At 44.1% G+C, this 20,941-nt stretch overlaps 1 protein-coding gene across 1 annotated transcript in view; it reads right to left on the minus strand.

Moving 5' to 3' along the window:
• Tiam1 (T cell lymphoma invasion and metastasis 1) overlaps nt 1-20,941 on the minus strand; it is a 119,538-nt gene that overhangs the window by 57,205 nt on the left and 41,392 nt on the right. The window contains exons 7-10 of the mRNA XM_028756367.1: nt 19,932-20,006; nt 17,407-17,577; nt 11,753-11,857; nt 4,674-4,755 (exon numbers count right to left, since the gene is read on the minus strand). Coding sequence (XP_028612200.1) covers nt 4,674-4,755; nt 11,753-11,857; nt 17,407-17,577; nt 19,932-20,006 — 433 coding nt within the window. The remainder of the gene's footprint in view (nt 1-4,673; nt 4,756-11,752; nt 11,858-17,406; nt 17,578-19,931; nt 20,007-20,941) is intronic.

Raw genomic sequence — 20,941 nt, forward strand, 5'->3', positions numbered from 1 at the left:
GAAAGATGGATAACCAAGGAGTGAGTAAGGGGTAAGACTGATCCATCCGGTCTGAGCCCTACAGTGAACTGTGAAATCCCGCACCGGGTTCTTGGGTACATAATATAGGCATGAGAAACACACTCATGCCTTCAAGCTGGTGGTAATTTCTGGTTGTGGACAGGGCAAACAGAAGGGCCACGGGCACAACTTCCTTTATAAAGGCCATGCAAAGATGACAAGACTTTACAAATGTACCCAGCATCCCACAGGACTAACGTGTAGGGATAGGGCCGAGAGGAGAGCCTGCACCACAGTACAGCACAGGCATTGCAGTGAGATCTCTGGAACCATCTCCTACATCAACAAGAGCAAAGGGAAACACTACTTCTGGTTGAATGAAGAACACGATGTTCTTATGGTCAGTCAACAAGGGATTTAAGTGGGACAGGAACACTCCAATCTCAGCGAGCTTTAACAAAGGCCAAAATGATTGCCAACAGGAGCAGGAGATCATTCAATATCAAACTAAGGTATCCAACAATTAGGAGGCTGCCGTTGTAAAAGCAGGAAGGCATTCTGAGTGATAAGTGGCCTAGCGACCTAGAAAAGGAAGTAATTAGGACTAAGGGAAGAGACGAGGCCATCAGCTGATTTGATGAACTACCAGGAAATCCCTCATACTGACAGCATGGCCAGAGGGACTCCACGACATCATATGCAGTGGAGAATTCAAAACTAGGTTCAGGATAAAATAGCTCTTCAAGTACAGACACCCACACCATAAGGATGACATCACAGCTAAAATAATACCTTAGTAAATAATGTATTTACTAGATATATACTATATATTTTACATATACCACATGGTGTGTGTGTGTGTGTATAAATAACTACTACTACTATTACTATACTACTAAAATACTAAGTACTACAGTAGCATCAGAAGTACCCTGCAACAAGGGAAAGCTACAGAGTTGACCTGTGCACACTTCACTCGGAGACAGCACAGGACTGGGCTCAGTCTAAGTATTATGTAACCTGAGCCAATTCCACAATAAGCCCCAAGTGCCACCTAAGGGCTGACACGGAGAGAGAGAAACTCCCAAGTGTTCATTCTTTCTGTTTTATTTTGTTGTTGTTTCCCTGTGTAGTCCTGGCTGTCCTGGAATGTACTCTGTAGGCCAGGCTGGCCTTGAACTCAGAGATCCACCTACCTCTGCCACTTGAGTTCTGGGATTAAGAGCGTGGGCTGGCTTATCACCGCCCGGCCCATCTGTTAATGTTTAAAAATTTATTCAGCCAGTTGAGTTATTAGATCATCCTTTCCATCCTAAAATAGAAAGCAGCATTTGATACTGTTAAGATGTCCTGTGTCAGTGTGTACTAACAATCTACATATATGTGGGCTCACATGTAAAGGAAAGCTACACTCGGGCTGATGTCAGGACTGGCTGTGGACTGGCTGGGTCTACACTGAGATGCCTCGGGAGTTTCTAAGGTCAGAGGCTATCAAATCATCCAGGATTTAAAGCTGTGATGGTTAATATTGTCACTTTAGCAAGAGCTAGAATCTCCTCACAGACAAGCCCCTGGCTATGATTGGGTTAATTAAAGCTGGCAGATCCAAACTAAAGGCAGGTGGCAGCATCCTCTGGGCTTAAGATCTACGTGATGTAATCTACGTGACTTGATCTACGTAAGAAGAAGGAAGTTGAATGTGATCATTTGTTACTTTCTGCTTCCTTACTTCAAATACAATTGGACCAGCTTCCTCAGACTCCTGTAGCCAGGACCCCCCTCCCCCACCCTGCCATGATGGACCACACCCTCAAGCTAAGAGCTGAAATAAACTCTTTTCCCATTGTTTTGCTTTTGCTACAGTATTTCCCAACAGAAAAGTAACTATGACAGGGACTCTTCATTCTCTCCTGCCAATATCCTGCTGCTGACAGGGGCCTGAACACTGGCTTAGCTGAGGTTACCATCATGCAGCAGGGCCTTCCAGAGAGAAGCTCAGGAACCCACGCCAAGTAGTGCGGCCTCTACCACCAAGCAATGCAGTGTGAACTATATCAAAGTCCTGGTGGTCACAAAGCTCAAACCAAAGCAAACCAAACTGCTTTGTGTCAGTGTGAGCCCTTCAAACGTCTCTAAAGCACAGCCTGCACCCACGCCTACAGCTTCACCTTCTGTGGCTACAAAGACCCATTCTCAACTCTGATTATAATACACTCCTACAACTGGTCTTTATAATTCTCCATTGCTGTTATTCTCCAGATGTGTTTACTTGACAAGTTAAACTTTATCAGGGGTTGGAGGAGAGGCTCAGTGATTAAGAGCACTGGCTACTTTTCCAAAGGATCCAGGTTCGGTTCTCAGTATCTATATGGTGGGTCTCAACCAGCTATAATTGCAGTACCCTCTTCTGGCCTCCAACAGATTGCACCAGGCATGCACATAGTATACAGATAAACACACGGGCAGAATACACACATGGATTTTTTTAAATTGAACTTTATTATTGGTATGCTTGTGGAGAGAAAAAGAAAGAACGAGGCATAGAGCTCTGTGCTGTCTCCGACTTCAGCCCTTGTGGAACATCTTATAATTCATCCCCTGAGGAAATCGGAGGCGAGTGTGGGTGTTTTGGTGCCAAGTGCCTATTTCTACGTTCACCAGATCACTCGGTTGTAGACCAAGAGTCTAAGAGCTTGAAAACTCACTTTTCTAGATTCTCACTAGCTGACTCCCACGTGACAGAAATTAAGTATAAGCAGAGGAAGCGGAACACGAGTCTGCAGGAGCAGGCACTTGTTTACGCCAGTGCCACCAATTATGGCTTTCGTCACGGAGGTCACACTTCTGTTGCATATTAAGCCCTTTATAAACATAAATTCTTTGTCACTGAAGATGTCCTCCAGGCTTTCTGATGTGTTTGGTTGGGGGCGGGGAGGGTCAAACAGTAATTAGCGTGAAGGTATACTGGAAGTGGCCAGAGAGACAAAATTAGGTTCTATTCATTAAGCCACAATTTTCTAGTGAGCAGGAGATGCAGAAGGAATATGATACCAGCTGTCTTGTGAAGGCTTTGGGGATTTTCAAACACTAAAAGGTTAACAGCTACATTCAGAGAAAGACCTCAAATACATGTAAGCAGTGGTCTTAACATTTCACCAGGAACTGTAAGCTCCAGCACACAGTAGGCTCACACACATCAACCCCTTTGTAAGTAGGTGACTCTGTGATTTACTTAGCGCAGTCACTGTCACTGAGTAAAACCTGATTCACCATCGCTTCCTGCTTCCCCTCTGCAAAGCCACGGACTCCTCAGGTGACAGCTGCCCCAGGCCTGGCTCTGGAGTAAGGACAGCAAATCACAGTCTCCTCCAGGAAAGTGTGAGAGGGAAATGTTGGACTTGGGGCGCTGGGCTCTGGTGACTTACCTCAGCTAGCTTCACCTCTCCTAAATAGCACTCTCCAGACTTCCCCACTTCCTGTACTCAAGAGCTAGTTCTGTCACCTCTTAAGTGAACAATGATAGCAGTAATGACAGCAGTGTAGACAGCCATATAAGGAAATATGACATAACAGGCTGGTCTGTAGGGTTGTTTGTTTTTGAAAGACCTGCACAAGTCTGAGGGAAATTTGCCAACACTCTAACACGGTTTGCATATTTAAACAGTACAAGCATGTGATTCAGAGGGAGTGCCTGCTTTCCTTCTTCGAGTCTAGGATTTTGGTGTGCGACAGGCAGCAGGTATTTAGATGACTTGCTTTCCCAGAATGTCCTGAGACTGAGCCTCTACAAGCTCCCCAACAACTGCATGGCCTATATGTTGCTATACCCTGATTGGGGGGGAGGGGGTGCAGTAGGGGGAAGAGGCTCCAGTCTCTTCTCTCACTCCAGTGGGGGGGAGCAATACGAACGCCTAAGCCTGTTGTCCCCACACTCTCTTCCTGTCCCTTTGTCTTCCTCGGTTTTGCTCTGTGGTATTTCACTGTAATAAGTCACAGCCACAGAGAGCACCATGTACCACGCAACCCAACAGTGGTCCTGGGCACCACTACACAGCAACAGAGCAAGTCCTTTTAAGCGGTGCCTCTTTCTGGGCAAGATAAGGAGATGGGTATTTCCTTCAGTACCAGGCACTGCAGAAAATAAAATAATCCGCTCCCACTGTGTCCAGTTCCTTCTTTTAAAAAAACCCTTCCCCTTCCGTGTGTGTGTGTGTGTGTGTGTGTGTGTGTGTGCGTGTGTATGGTACTCAGAAATGCAGGTACCACAGAAGCCAAAAGGGGGTGTCGGATCCCCTGAAGCTGGAGTTCAAAGCAGCTATAAACCCCTCGAGGTGCTAGCTTCTGATTTAGTTCCTCTCAAAGCAGCAAGTGCTCTTACCCACTAAGTGATCTCTGTGGCCCCTCTAGTTGCCTCTTAGGAGAGCACAATCCCATTGGTTCAAGTTAAGAGACTGATGGCCAGAGGCTTTCCTCCCTGTGCCCTCGATGAGCGATGAGCGATGAGCGGCTCTCGTAGCTCAGCTGCGTTTCACAGCACAGGAGCCAGATGTGTGTTTAAAACAGGCCCCAAAGGCTTCTTATTGAATTGTAAATATGTGCGTGCATTCTGTTTACAGATGAAACTCTTTAACTGGAGACATAAACACCCAAGACCAAAGACAAATAAAACCTACCGTAATTATCAGCAGCCGTGTCTGACTTCTCGATGTGGATATTCCGGGTGACTTTTGGACAGATTTCAATTTCTTTGTAAAGCTGCAGATCAGAGAGAGGGGGCTAGTGAGGGTGCCATCACAAACAGCTTCTTAGGACGGATCAGCATTTTGTGAATTTATTTTTTCATAATTGTTACTTGAAGCCGGGCAGTGGTGGCGCACGCCTTTAATCCCAGCACTTGGGAGGCAGAGGCAGAGGCAGGCGGATTTCTGAGTTCGAGGCCAGTCTGGTCTACAGAGTGAGTTCCAGGACAGCCTGGGCTATACAGAGAGACCCTGTCTCAAAAAACAAACAAAAACAAAAAACAAACAAAAAGATTTAAAAATTTGTTACTTGAACAAAAATACAAGCTACATCAGTGTGGTTTTTTTTTTTTTTTTGAGTAGAAACCTTTAATTCTTGTCACCAAGCTCAGCTATGGTTAGAAACCATGTTGCTTGTAACCAACCACACTCCCTCCACTCACACATCACCCCACAGAACACCCTAAATCCATCACAGACCTGAAACACAATGCCCCTGTCATCAAACCCTCTAGTGCTGGGGCAGGGACTCATCAAAATCAAGAGAAGATTATAAATGTGTTGAGTGACCTAGGTTCCTCTGCACACTCACATGGACTTTCACAGGAGGGAATCCACAGTAGCATGGGCTGGTAGACACAAACTGTCTGGGTGATGAGACTCTCTGTTAGCCGCTTAACTATATACAAAATTAGCTAAAAACTTAAGTATACAAATCAACTAACTATCTAGAAACATATCTCACACATCAGAAAATGTTGTTTAAATCGACTGATGGTGCGGTTTCATATATCTGGACCTAATCTCATAAGACATGAATTTCAACTGTGTCTTCTCATCTCATACTGGGACAATTACAATCTGGTGAGAAAGGATTTTCATAAGTTTGTAAAGCCAGGGTAGGCAGTACAGGAACTGAATGCAGTCTTACAAGCCCCAGAGACATGGTTCTTTCTGTCCCACTATGGTGACTCCCAGGCCAAATGGTGAAACTCAAAGGGGCCCGAGGTTAGGAAAGTGAACCTTCTCAGGTATAAAGCCTAAAGCTGAAATCCAAATTTGAAGACAAAAGAGAGAAAAATGCAAACTATAACTGATCTAGAAATGAGAATAAATCTCAAGCCATAGAATTTAATAGAACTTCATTCTGAGGCACTGAAGCAAAGTCCTTGGTGATGGCTACCCCTGCCCCATCTCTTCAGGACGTCATTTTATTCAGTCAAGAAGAAAATGCAGGTTTCTTTCTTCGGTATGCTATGACACAATATAATGGGGGTTCCTTAGAGCAAGGAACACTGGCTGTGCAGCCTGGGTGTCGGGGAGCTTAATTCAATTTAGACGCTTCAGAAACGGTTCACAAAATTAAACCCCCCAATTAGATGACTTCAGTGATAGTGATTTAAGGGTCAGAATATATAGACACTAAAACTACAGATACAGAATTATTTAAATAAAGCCAACAAGGCGTAGCAGGACAGCACAGTACAACAGTGTTCATCTCTGCTGAGGTTGAGCCTTGGTCATTTATTTTTAAATATGTGTGGCTGCCAGTCCTTCCCACTAGGTGGCAGTATACACCCGTTAGTTCTGACCATCTCTGCGGAGAGCCAGTGGGATACTCTGCTATCCTCTGTGCGCACTGCCTCACTGTCATATAAACCAGCCTCGGGGCCACACGCTCACTCTTGTGCTGACTGAGACTGAGGCCAGGCTGATTGAAAAATCTCTAATAAGATACAGGAAAGATACTGAAACCACAGTATCTGGGCTAGGAAACGTGAAAGCTGGCCACTTTACGCACAGGCAAGTGGCACACATATTAAACTTCCACATTTGAAGTACTATTAGAGCATCTCCCTCAGCTCCTTTCAAAAACTAGATGCAAAAGATCATTAGCACCACTCTGACGAACCAGGTGCCTGGGTTCTCCCGGAATCATGTCGTCTCCCGGCTTCCCTGGCCGCCCTAGCCGAAGCCACCATGGCATCCTGGAGTCTGCCTGCCCACTGTCCCATGCCCTATGGTGTATTTGGCATACACCAACCTCAAGGAGCCTGTTAAAAAAGAGGTCGGCTGTTGTCATTATTAGGCAACTCATGGGACTGGCTTCAGGACCTCCAGGACCCCAGAATACCCAAACCCATTCGTGTTCAACTCTCTTATGGGAAACAGTGCAGTATTTGCATAAAAGCTATGCTCGTTAGCTCACAGACTTTGAGTCGTCTTTAGATTGCATCTGATACCTATCTAATACAACACAAATGATAGGCGGGTTGTCTTCATTTTGTATTAGGTGGGAATAGTCTACACATATTAAGTACAGCCACAGCCATCAAACTGTACGCTGTTCTGTATGTGTTATAGAGAGGTAACAATGTGGCGGTTTCCTTTTGCTTCCGTGTTACTTTTGAACACTCTCGGTCTACAGCTGGATGACTCCAGAGACCTAGACAATCACATGTAATGAATCTCCTTTGCCCCCCCCCCATCCCCTCTCCTCTGAACTCTGTCTGCACAGCCTCCCGTTCCTCTCCAGCCTCATGTCCAACACTCCGTTCTCTTTGTTACCTCACCATTTCACCCTCCTGGCAGGTACAGCCGGGTAGGCTGCTTCCTCCCCACCTCACACTGAGCCAGGTTCCCCACCTCTCTTTCGTACGTGTTGATGTATGTGCTCGGGGAGGAGGGCTTGCAAGTGCACAAACGTGGAAGTCAGAGATGGGTGTCAAATGTCTTTCTCAATCACTCTCACTTCAAATTTTATCAGATGGCGTTTGTCACTGAGCCTGGAGTTCGCTCTGAGGCTCCTGCTGTCTCTGCCTCCTGCAAAGGGGCCTGGCACTGTCTCACCTTTTACAGGGGTACTGGAGTCTAGAACTCATGCTTCTGTGCCAGGAATTTTACCAACTGACCCTTCTCCCCAGACCCATGTCGAGTCTTCTTGAAACACTTTTCTGTAAAACATGTGCGACTCGCGCCCAGGTCTCCTCACCCCCAGACTCCGATGGCACACCTCAGCATGCCAGCATCCTGCCTCTCTCCCCGTTTGCCCTAACTTCTTGCTTTTCCAAGCCTCAAAACCTGCTGTGGATGGCAGGTTTTTACATGCATTTCTGCGCACCTGAATAGAGGCTCCTCCAGAAACAAGATTCCCCCGCCTCTGGCACATACCCTGAGAGGATCAGAGATTATGCTAGGCACAGAAATGCTAAGTAAATATTTGCTAGATGGATGAATAAGTAAATTAATCGATTTTGGCTGCACATTTTATTCCCCCATCACTTTACTAAGAACTCATTTGGTACGAGATCTGAAAAGCCATTGTCTCTAGAGACTAAACCCCAGGTTTGTGACCATTCCATGGACTGGTTCCAACAGCTATCCAGTCATGAAGGAATAGCCAAATGGGTATCATTTACATTAATATAATCAGTAAAGCCGACAGACAACGACTATTGGTAGATATTCAGAGAACTCCCTGCCCACTCACATGAATACTCATTACCCTGGATCTTCCACATCCAGGACTCACTTGCTGCTACTGATGGGACAGAATTAAGTATTTGGGGTGGGGGGTGGGGGTCATATATGAGGACATGGCTTGAGACACTTGCAGGTTCCTGCAGAGCAGTGTCTCAGCATGAAGGCGAGGTAGCAAAGCCAGCTAACACCGTGTAGCCTGCTGCTGGCTCAGAAATGAGCAAGAAAACAAATAGGCTCTCAGAAAGCACACTGTGCTCAGACAGGCCCTGCCTTGGCATGACCCTGCACCCAGAGGAATGATTTAAAGCAGGGATCCCAAACAGGGACCCCTGAGATGATTCTAGGGACCTGTGAACTTAGAACAGAAAGTAAAAGATACCCAGAATATTTACAGAAGATTGCCCAGCATGGTCAAAGAAGATGTCCAGGTTGCCTGGACAACAATGCTGAGAGTGCTTGTGGCTCCATCATGAATACTAAAGCTATCTCAGTATCAAATTCCAGTTGCTATTAATATCTCAGAGTATTATTTATACTTGCCACTATTTCCGAGCAGCAGTAGCTGCTACATCTACTGCTAAGTTTTTTTTCTCCCTTCCCTTCTCCCTCTCATTCCAGCCCCACTCTCTCCAGCCCAGCTCGCTCTGGCCCAAAGGTTCTATCTATCTATCTATCTATCTATCTATCTATCTATCTATCTATTATATGTAAGTACACTGTAGCTGTCTTCAGACACCCCATAAGAGAGCATCAGATCTCATTACAGATGGTTGTGAGTCACAATGTGGTTGCTGGAATTTGAACTCAGGACTTCTGGAAGAGCAGTCAGTGCTCTTAATAACTGAGCCATCTTACCAGTCCCCTACGGCTAACTTTTATAATTTAGTGAGCTCATAACATCTGTTCCCTATCATTTAACATTGATTTTTGCTACACATCTTGTTATAACTAAGCCATGGGAAAGTCTATACATCCTATCTCATGTGACTGGAAGCATTACTCTGGGAAGGGGTCTAGAAGCTTTGTCAGGCACGAAAGCTGCCTGGAACATAAGAAGCTTAGAGAACTTGGTAAGATGGAGGTGTTGGTGTAAGCAAGACCCTGGTAACAGCTTTCTTGGCAAGAGGGGCCAGAGACCTCTGCAAAGGGTGAGAGAAAACACAATGGTCCCTTTGTACTTAAGGGTTTTTTTTTCTTAATTATAACATATACATAACAGTTACAGACCTAAACAGACTGAGCTCGGCACACCAGCAAAAGGCACTCCCTCATCACCACTGGATAAAACCACATAGCATCCACTGCTTAAATATGATATATGAAGGGAGTTCGAGGGTTGGCTCAGTGGTTAAGATCACTCTCTGCTTCTGAAGAGGAACCAATTCAATTCCCAGCATGGAGGCTCACAACTGCCTGTGACTACAGTCTTATTCATATACATTAGATAATAAAATAAATAAATCTTAAAAATGTTTGTTTGCACCAATAATATATGAGTAATAAACATTTTAAAGTCATGGCCCAATTAGCATACATGCCTGACGTGTACAGGGCCTGATTAGCACACATGCCTGACGTGTACAGGGCCCGATTAGCACACATGGCTGAAATGTACCGGAAATGAACATTGGTTGCCTATGAGCCCTGCAATTTATTGTATGCAAAATTCACAAACTGTAAGGCATAAACTAAATGATCTTCTTGCAGTGTTATCAGCCTAGCCTCTGACTTTTTTGACCATGTAGCTAGCTCCAAGTTATTCGCCAAGATGAGCTGAAATTGTAGCCGAGGCTAGCCCCAAGCTTTGGCTCTCAATCCTCTTGCCTAAGTCTCCCAGTGCTGGAATTTCAGATGTTTATCACATTACACATGGGATTTATTTTTTCCTCCAAGAAACATCTTGCCATGTTGTTCACCGGGCTAACCTTAAACTCCTAGGGGTCATGTGATTCTCCTGCCTCAGCCTCCTGAGCAGTTAGGGCTACAGATAAGGACTGTACCGCTGGGCTAACGCTTTTCTTCTTTGGCAAGGAGAGGACTCCTTGTGTCACAGAACACAACTGGCTATTTAGTTCTCAGAAGGAACATCTTGGCTCCTCACTCTTAACGAGACCTGCTCCACCAACACAGTCAGCAGTGGCCTAGAATGGAGGAATCACTTAGGTCCTTTTCCTTTTTCAATATTTATCTTATGTATATGAGTGTTTTGTCTGTAGGCACATTTGTGTACCATGTGTGCAGTGACTACGGAGGCCAGAAGAGGGCATCAGATAGCCCAGAATCACAATATTCCTCTGGAAGTATGGTCCATGTTCTTAACCACAGAACCACCCTTTTCCAACATATAACATGATCAGACTGTCACTGGAGAACAACCTCCTATCTCCTATTTCCTTTAAAAAAAAAAAAAAATGAGCAAGATCTGGGATGACCTTTTCGGCTGGCAGAAACATTCCGAACCATAACTCATGCAGTGGAAACAACTATATATATCTGTCAAAGGGCTTCAAACCACGTGCTTAAGGTTGGCGAGAGTTTCCTAATTGAAGAAGTATAGTTCAAGAAGTTGATTTAAAATACCACTCCCTATGAAATTCTACACGGTGGTTCCTCTTTCCAACAGGAACCTCTGGGCTGTACTTCCAGTTCTGCTTTCTGTTGCGAGGCACTCCCCTGTTTTCATCCCCATATCCACTGCAAACAGCTCTGTGTCCTCCCTCCAGAAGGATGACTAAGTACTGAGAGGCCAGAACATTCTCCAAAGAGGCCCTTATTCCCTGAACCATTGTTTATTAGAACTGAAAAAACAGCACTGCTCTGCTAAGAAAAGGAACCTGCCAGTGGTTACCATGGTGACAACCACTAACACCTACTGAGAAACCACTCTTGTGCCCTTTGTAAAATCCCAGAACTTTCAGTCTTGGTGTCTTCTGCTTGCCAGTCCCCTATGATTGATATGCAGAAGAACTGATGTAAGCCCAGGCCCAGATCAAAAACCAAGTTCTCTCTACCTCTATGGAAACTCAGACATCCATAGATGTCTCCAAGAATCTATATGAACGCAGTTTCAGCAAGCTGGCTGATGCATCAAATGGATGGGCAGGGAGGTAGGGTGGGGGGTGTTACACCCACAAGATTTAACCCATCAGTCCAGATAAAAATGTATAAGTTGCACAAAACTGGAGTGCTTCCACTGTGACAACCGCCAACTGATCTTAGAGTCACCAATTAAAAAGAAAAGTATTCAGCAAAGGTTGGTCCTAGTGACTAAACTCTTATCTGAGCATCATCTGTGGGTTTCAACGTCTTTGGTGACGGCATAGCCCTGCTTTTTGGACAAGCAAAGGCAACTTTCCGCTCTGGGATTTCTGGGATAAGCAAGGTTACTTCTGTCAGCTTCAGAGCTCTGGATAAACCTCGTTCATTTCAGAACTCGCTCCGTTCCACTAGCTACAATTACCACAAGTACATGCATAATTTGAAAATTATCTCAGACAAGAGTGTATGCGGACAGTGGTTGTAAACATTACCAGCTCGTAAATGTCCTCCTCGGGCTGCGGAATGTAGAACTGCATCCTGTTCTCCATTAGAAACTTCAGGCGCAGGTAATGGGCGGAATGATCCAGTTGATGTGCCTGGGAAGGGAAGGAAGGAAAATGCCTATTTAGTAGTAAACAGAAGTGATTACGCCCCCAAGAGCATGAGACTTGTTATCTTGTTTCCTAGGGGCAACCGGGATGGGGGTGAGTGGCAGGTTTCTATATCTAAAAGGTTAGACTACAAATCAGACCTGGAACTCATTAATAAAACATCACAGGGATCATGCAATCCAGTACAGAAAACTGAGTCGCAGACTCTTGTCCGTGTGTTTGGTTTGGGCTTTCAACAAAATCTATTAATGAAGCTCCCACACTCACTTCACACACTCACATGGTCACAAGAAATGAAGGAAAGATTTACAAAGAGAGAAAAGGACTGGGCCCCAAGACAAGTGTTAGTGGCTCACTGCAAGCACACAAGCAAGAGGCCTGAGTTCCAGTCTTGCTTATATATCCCAGAATAGGACTCCCTCAGGGCTATGCGAAGGTGCCTCCAACCTGGGAAGCACATCAAACGGCTTGGGAATGAGAGTTCTCAGGGCCTTACCGCTCCTCTATCTAAAAAGTCACCCTTGAGTTAATCTGATTACAGAAGATATCATGATAATATAGTTTTATAAATGTGTTTCAGTATACAGCCAAGAAGACACATGGGGGGGTGGGGGTGGGGAAGAAACATGCTTTTCAAATGTTACAGAATAGCATGAAATTATAGCACAAGAGAGGGTAAATTTAAATGGGTAAATTTAATTTTAAAGTGTCGTTATCATTTGAAAATGCACCCTAAACTACTAGCAAGTAAGTGACAAGCTATTTGGAATTTGCTTCCAAAGTCATCCACACCTGGAGGCAGGATAAACAAACTAATGAAACATGGTAATTATATATTCTATGCAACGGGTACATGGGGATTTATTACATGGAGGGATCTCACTTCTACATACATTTGAAATTTTTCAAATTTTTAAAATAAAATTTCAATTATATATATACATATACATATATATGTATATATTACTATATATACATATTATACATATATATTACTATATATATATATATATATATATATATATATATAGTAAGTGATAAAAAATATCTCTCAATGTCCTGTTATGAGAAGTATCTTTTAATAAGTGAAATTTATTGTAGTGGGTAAAAACTATTACTTTATACTGCCAGTATAAACACATAGGCCAAAATGGTATTCCAGTCATTATTCCCTTAACATTTAGTAAGTCACAGCTCAGTGTGAGCAGGAGGCCCGGTGGGCACTCCGGGAGGCAGCAAGAGAACAGACACCAGCCAGATCACTGGGGGCCTCTGGGGTGAGCGTGCGTTTGGAGAATTGGTGTGTGGAGACTGGAGACAGAGGAGTGGTGCCTTAGCTTTATAATAAGTACGTGCACAGAGGACAGTCATGTATTACCACAAAACACACTTCCAGAAAGTGGGAATGAGTTCCCTGGCAGCATGCAGCGGATCGCACAACAGGGAAGCCTTTTAAGGGTTGGGGTGATATGACCAGTAAGAAAAGTTTCCCTTGTGTGCCTGTGAGGGGCGCGGCAGGGGCGGGGGGGGGGGGATGCTTCTTACTCTCCCAGGGCTTCACAAAACCTTTAATTACAAGCAAACATTTTGTTTTGCCATCTGTTCCCTACTAAAGCGCAAGGGAAGGGGGAATGAGTTTCATGTGGTCTCAATAACAGGGACAAAGCAGCTTGGCCACCTTACTGCTGTCATTAATAAACACTCGTGGTTAGTCCTAACCAGACTACCGCTACCACCGTCACCTTTTGGACATCACAGCCTTGTTCTACCCTCACCCAGGAGATTCTGGGACAAACCGCAGTGGGACGCTCACTAGCCAGCCGTCGGGCACTACTGAACAGAGAGAGGATCCCCACCATCCCTAGACACCACACTGCTGACATTTGGAATTGCACAGGGAACGACAAACAGCAGTTGGGTTTTAGTAAACATGGTTCACACTGCACATCTTTCCCCAAACTTCTCTCTATTACTCACTGTCTGATAACTTTAAAAATTAAAGATGGATACGTGCAATGACTGAAAATGGCAGCGGCGGGCTGGAGCGGCAGTAAAGCATGTCTACAGTCCCTGCGCTCTAGAGCCAGCGCATGCCTACAGCGCATGCCTACAGCCCCTGCGCTCTGGTGCCAGCCCATGCCTACAGCCCCTGCGCTCTAGAGGTTAAGGCAGGAGTGTTTCAAGGATGAGACCAGCTCAGGCTCAAAAATAAATAAACAAGCAAATATTTACATAGGTTTAATAAGAAATCTAAAGACCTTTTCGGGTGGTGAATAGTTATACTAAAATCAGGACGCAGAGGATAAGTATTCCTGTGTGTCCTCCCACTTGGCGAAAGTTTAGGAGTTATGATCTGAGACAAAGAGGGAGCTAACTCAGTCTCCTGACTCTCAAGGAGAATATTATGAACTTCCTTATCAAAGCAGGCAGAACTACAACCTCGCTCTTAACACCGCGTATGCGAAAAGAATCCAAGTGTTAGAGAATATTGATGAATGACTGTTGAACATCTGGCTTGTTTTGACTTTGCAAAACATTCGAGAGAAAATTTCCTTGCAAAAGGAATTCCATTAGGGGAAAAAAAATTAAATAGTACAAATTTGCTTTCCAGAGTACATTTACTGAAATCACTTAGTATTATAACCGTTTTGAGTCAAGAAAGCTAGCTGTAAATTGTGTCATAAAATAAATATCACAACTGGGCAAGTTTAGTTGGCATTTAAAAAAAAACCTCAGATCTTACTATAATTATTTCAAAGGACTAAGTAGCTATGTAATTCTTTTTAATAAATAGTTCAAGCCACTAAAATACGTAAGAATTGGATTGGGAAAACAGTTGAGTGGAAAAGTGTGTGCCTTCCAAAGCATGGGACCTGAGGCCTACTTCAAGAGCTATATAAAACTTTCAGGAGTGGTCGCATGTCACTCCAACCCCAGTGTTTGGGACAGGGGCCAGGGGGATCCCTGGGGCTAGTTGGTCAGCCTGTCTAGCTAACTTTGTGAGGCCCAGGATAGTGGGAAACCCTAACTCAAAGGAGGTGGACTGTGTCCCTGAAAAAGGCACTCAGGGTTGTCCTTCGGCCTTCACATATACAAACAGATACATACATATATAAAAATATGGAGTAGCTTGACACCACGCTCAAACATGAAGAATATGAGTAACTATGAAAGGATGGATCATCTTTGCAATATTTTTATAATTGCAATAATCTGATTATATTAAAGAAAACCACAGGCTGACATGGCAAAATGTATATCTTGAAACATTTCCTAGACCAGAACTTGACTGGTGACCGGATGGATGGCAGAGAATGAACTGAGGTGAAATGATGTAGGTCAAGGGTAAGAGAGAGAATGAGCTAATGCAAGAGACAGACGAAGAGATCGATTATCAGATATTAGGAACCGCATCCGTCACCAATGCAGAACTCAACAATAATGACATAAAAAAACCACACTCGCCATTAGATCACTTTATAATGCATCCCACACCCTCTCTTCCCTCTCTATCCTTAGGAATAAAAAACCATTCCACCAATTACACAGGACTCCGGAAGACACCTAGGTCTGAGCACACTATATAATTTATCCTACATAGGTGCTTCTCTGAAGACTATCAGTTTTTTAAAGTATACCGAGGAAGTTTTCCATGTTTAAACTCAGGAGCCATAAGCTGTTCTATGTGGTGCTGTCTTGTTTCTATGTTTTGATGGTTTCAGTGGTAACCCAGGAACACTGGACAAGACGATCCATTTTTCTCACAGAAAGGGACTGGTACCCTAAGGATGCCCACAGGAACTTGGTAAGGAGCCAAAAACTAGAGTAACAGGGTGAGAGTATCATTTGATTTGTACATCAGAGGTGATATTACCTTTTAGTTCCTTTTAGTCTCTAGAAAGGCTAAATGCTTTAAAGTATGTATACTGATCCAAACAATTCATCATCCTTCTACAAACCAATTCCCCACAAAAACAAGGCCACTCCAAAACTATGGCTTAATTTTCAATTCCTCAAGGACTCTCCATGGCTATGTCACTCCCTGGAAACTCCTTCCAGGATCTAGCTTATGCAAAAAAGCCAGAGTTCAACTTTCAGCAACTAAGAACTACACCCACAGCTCTGCAGAATAGTGGCAGCTCTCTAAAGAACTGAGCTCAGCTCTAAATAAAGGAACACAGACATCCATCCTTGGAAGACCAACTCTGTTAAGTAATTAAAATGAAAATCCATGAGCAGAGACATCATCGTGTTTGAAGGCTAGAACTTGTGTTCATGAAGGAACTGAGGTGTGTGAGGTGCTACCGTTCATTTTCAATGTCTATGTGGGGGCCAACTTTAGCTTTGTCCTGAAACAACAGGTGGATCTACTTTTCTGCACATAAGACTGTTGAAGTCTTGTATGAACCGGATTCCTTCATCCTCCCCTCCCCTATTCACAGGAAGAGCCATATTTCTTAATATTAGGCATTAGTCATTTTTTAAAAAGCATATATAAATTTTTGGTAGTGTAATCACAACATTCTTGTTGAGGGTGAAATTATTCAGCATTTACAAATCATATGCTGAATGAATAGGGCTTTTAAAATATCATTTTTTTTAATTCATCCAAATGGTTCTAGAGTAAAATTAGGATACAGTGGAAGCTCACTCCCCTAAGAATATATTCTAGGTTCCTCTGAGCCTTGTGGACTGTTCTTCCCACAGATTCTCACAGGCTCTGGGAGTTTCTGCACACACCCCAGTTGGGGGCAGTGTGAACGGGGCTGTCTCTCCCATGCTCACTTGACTGGTCTTCCTGTCCTTTCAGATTGTGATGTGAACTTGGGCAAGTACCTAAAACTTTCGGTGCCTCGCTTCCTGTATCCACAAATCAGGGTAAGTGACACTCCTTTTCAGACATGCTGCGATCTAAGACCACAGATTCCTTCACGTACAGAAAAGTAAAAACCCAAGGGGGCTCAGATATGAAGAGGCTCACCTTGGAAAAAAGATCAAGACATTTCTACATCATGAGGTAAAACTAGAATGAAACCAGTCACTGTCCCATCATGTCAAATGCACTTCAGATTTTCCCTAACCTAAAGGTGTCACGGGTGTATCGGTTACTAGTCAAACATCAGTTGGCTAAATGGGATGACACAATTAGATGCACACATGTGCAAGCGTGTAGAAAACAGAAGGGTAAGTAGCAGAGTGTCCACAGCGGTGGGTTTTGCATTTTCAGTCCTAAAAACTTCAGTCTTCATCCCAGATTCTCTCTACTGTGTGCAGCGAGAGGTGGTGTATTTATTATAAATGTATGACATTGGGACATGAAGACAAAGCACTCCGAAGAGCTCTCAGACACTCCTTACACATAGAGCCCTATCAGGAAGGAATGCATGTGCCAGGCATACCCAGCCGCCTCCCTCAGACTGTGCTCACAAGTGCCAGGCATAATCAGCCTCCTCCTCAGACTGTGCCCACAGGCAGAGAAGAGGCCGCCACCTGATTCTGCTCTTCTCAGGAGAACAACCCGAAGAACTACATACCTTACAAATGAGCTCCAAGGTATCCCTCGCAGTGTCCCCTGGCCGGACAACCGTCAAGGCTGGCTGATTGTTGGGTAGGCAGAACCAGGATGGAGTGAAATATTCATGGACCCAAATGTCACAGTCAGGATTGTGCTGGTGGACACTGGGTAAGACCACTTCCTTCTCCCTCTGTGATAAGAAGCAAAGTCACCAGAGCTGCAGCAGTCCATGTCTGATGATGTCAGACGCCCAGATTATCTATACCCAGGGAACCAGCCTAGGCTGGAAGGAGGGTGCCTGCTAGGAGGGAGGAGACCCCTGGGAGAGACAGAGCTATTGAGAAAGGAGCTTTATGAGAGAAAAGGCAGGCAGCCTCTGACTCAGGACATGGGGCACACGTCCCCAAGTTGTCTACGGCCATGATGTGAGCATGGCACAGATGAGCAGACAGCAAAATCATTTGGTTCAGCCCAAAGTCTCATCCACAAACGCATTTTGAATTTTGGGCAGAAAATTCCATCTGCAAGAATATCTGCCATGTCAATTTTATACTGAAAAGTAACAATGAGCCCCCAAGGGAACTATGTTCATAGAGATCATACCCTGACACCACAGGTGGACAGGCAGCAGTGTCCTGTGTACTCCCTGGGCCTCCAAGACAACCCTGGGAGGAACAAGGCCACACCCCAGATGGAGTTCAAAGAGCTTCAGGGCTCCTCACAGTTATCCTCCTCCTTAGGATCACGATTGTCAGCCATACTGACTGAGGGTAGGGAGCACCAAACTTGTGAACGTGGGGTAAGATCGTGTACAAATGCAGCTGGGCTGAACCTGAGCAAGCGGACGAGCCAGAGCACAAAGCATCCTGTGGATACATAATCCCTTAGGAGCCTCGTCAAATAAGCAGGGAAAGATGTGTTTGGCTGTTGTAATGTGAACGTGCTTGATACTCAAGTAATACAGTTTTATTAAGGGTTAATAACCTAGGCCACTGGTTGGTAAATATGTATCTACAGATGCCCAAGAACACAGTCGAAAGCAGCTACCTACAAGAAGAGACAAACTTCTCAGGAAATGCTGGGAGGAGGTAAAATGACTTCCATTTGAGGCAATAGTGGGGTCCAGGAATGAGGAAGGGCTTTGTGAGAGGAAACTCCTGTTGTGGAAGAGTCACCGCCCTCCTTCTGAACTCTACAGCTTTCACACAGAAGCTGGACTCCAGGGAGAGAACTGCCACAAAACCATCACTTCCCACACCCCATTACCTACAGCTGGAACTTCCCAGGCTGCTCCCACATGGCACATTAAATGCGTGCCCCTTAGCACTGGGTCAACCCTAGATTTGCATCTAAACTGCTCTTTGAGGCAACGCCAGGAAGCTGGATTTAAAACAGGTAGCCTAGAAAAATGGAGACCACAGACATTCACGGGAACTCACAACTTCTGTCATTCCCATACCCCGTGTGCAGGAAACGATGCTGCATCAGTTAAAACGTATAATGCATGCAAAACTGGCCATCTTCAGATATGACAAGGTAAATATTTAAAACTATGCTTGGAATGTATATGCGTGTAATCTAATTTCATCGTGAACAATTATTCACAGAAGGTGCCCTGAGAATGTAGTATTCTCTGAGCTAGCCACCTCCAGACCCAGGATGACACATCCAGGAAGTTTGAGTAAAGAAAGGCCTTTCCTGTGACCAGTATTCCCCAGTTCTCTCTAATACCAAGAACTCCACCATACTGTACTATAGTTTCTGTGGATCAGATCCTTCTAGAACACTGGGCTCAGCCACTGCTGACTAATATTACTTGGTTGCTTGGCAACCAAAAGCTGAATTCTGCTGCACTGATCCTAGAGATGGGAACCAGAAAACCACAGAGACATTCTGCTGTCAGCAGTAGAATCCCAAGGAAAGTAGAACTGGAGTCCTGGAAAAGGAGGTCATGGGGTTTTTTTTTTTGTTTGTTTTTTTGTTTTTTGTTTTGTAAGGCTACAAAATGTGGCTATGGGGAAATCAGGGTCTTTCTGGGGTTTTAATCCTGACAATTTGAAAACCCCTATTAAATTCAAGCATAAGGTTGAATCATGCCTGAGTATTAGACTTGGGAGGCAAATGCATTTTTAAAAAGAAGAAGATACTATCAGAACACTTCTTTGAAATTAATGGGAACAAAATAGCATGTGTGGGCAGAGAGTGAGGGCACTAAGAACTCACCTCTTGGGAATAAAGTTGTACATAAAAAGGAATTAGCAGTGACATTAAGTATTCAACTAACTCAGAACTCAAATCTTATATTCTAGTTGAAATCTTACACATCAGATGACAAGTATGGAAAATGTTATGTCAGCGGGGGAAATGTTCTTATTGGCACCAAGATTTAAACATAAAATGGTTTCCCCCACCTTGTGGTAATCTGTTATATAATGTTTGTAAGAACCTGTTCGTTTTAGCTTTTCATACTGGGTGTACTGAATTTTAGTTTCCCCCCAGATCGCAGCACCGTGCCCACGCTGGTGCCCTTGTGTTGATTTTTACCTTGCCGTCCGGAACAGTGTCATCAAATATTCCTTCTAAAGATCTCTTTACAGCGTCAGTCCCCTCTCCGAACACCTGCATAGACAAAAGTGTCATCTTAAAAAAGGAAATCTGACCAACAGAGCAAAGAAAGCTCGGGACAGTGGCTGGTCAACAGGGGGGCGGGAAGAGGGCTTCGGAAAACTTCACATCAGGGGTCAGGCCCTCCCAGATCCCTGAGTAGGTCACAATTTAAGGTGGCAAACCACAAGAATCAGGTTCTTGTAAATCAAACTTCCCACGCCTTTAATAGCTCAAACATAAAGAAACGGTTTGTTGCTAGATGTGAATAATCCGGTTTAAAGGACAATTCGCAAGAGCAATGAAGGAGACTCATTCAGAGAGGAGACTCCCTCACAGACCGAGGCAGTTACTTACCCAGAATTACACAATCACAGCCTTCAGTAGAACCAGAGAACATATTTATAGCTTTTATGGTTTTTATAAAAGGTAGAAAAGGGTCTTGGTTTTAATTTAAATACCAGAAAAGTATGTTTTTTTGAAATTATATAATAACTTAAAGATATCACAGAAATGATCAATATCCACAGACAATAAATTCTATATGTAGGTTATATTAAATGAGCATGTGCCACCAGAATAAAGTTGATATGCATACATACATGCATACATACATGCATACATACATCCATATCCAGTAAAAATGTTTCTGTAGAGAAACATAAAATTTTTGTCTATTTTAGAGTCCTGAATTAGTGATGAAATCCCTACTGCAATATTTAAGGCTAAGCATGATTTCTTTTAAATTTAAAATTTAGGAATTATAAGAATGATTTAAAAACATATTATGAAGATGTCTGCTCACATCTATTGAAATTCAGTCAGACATCCCCGTCGGCTGCAGTCTAACCTGGCGCCCAGAAGTCACACATCCCAGTCGGCTGCAGTCTAACCTGGTGCCCAGAAGTCACACATCCCAGTCGGCTGCAGTCTAACCTGGTGCCCAGAAG

The sequence above is a fragment of the Grammomys surdaster genome, unplaced genomic scaffold (assembly GCF_004785775.1).
Source record: "Grammomys surdaster isolate TR1022 unplaced genomic scaffold, NIH_TR_1.0 126118, whole genome shotgun sequence".
NCBI lineage: Eukaryota > Metazoa > Chordata > Mammalia > Rodentia > Muridae > Grammomys > Grammomys surdaster.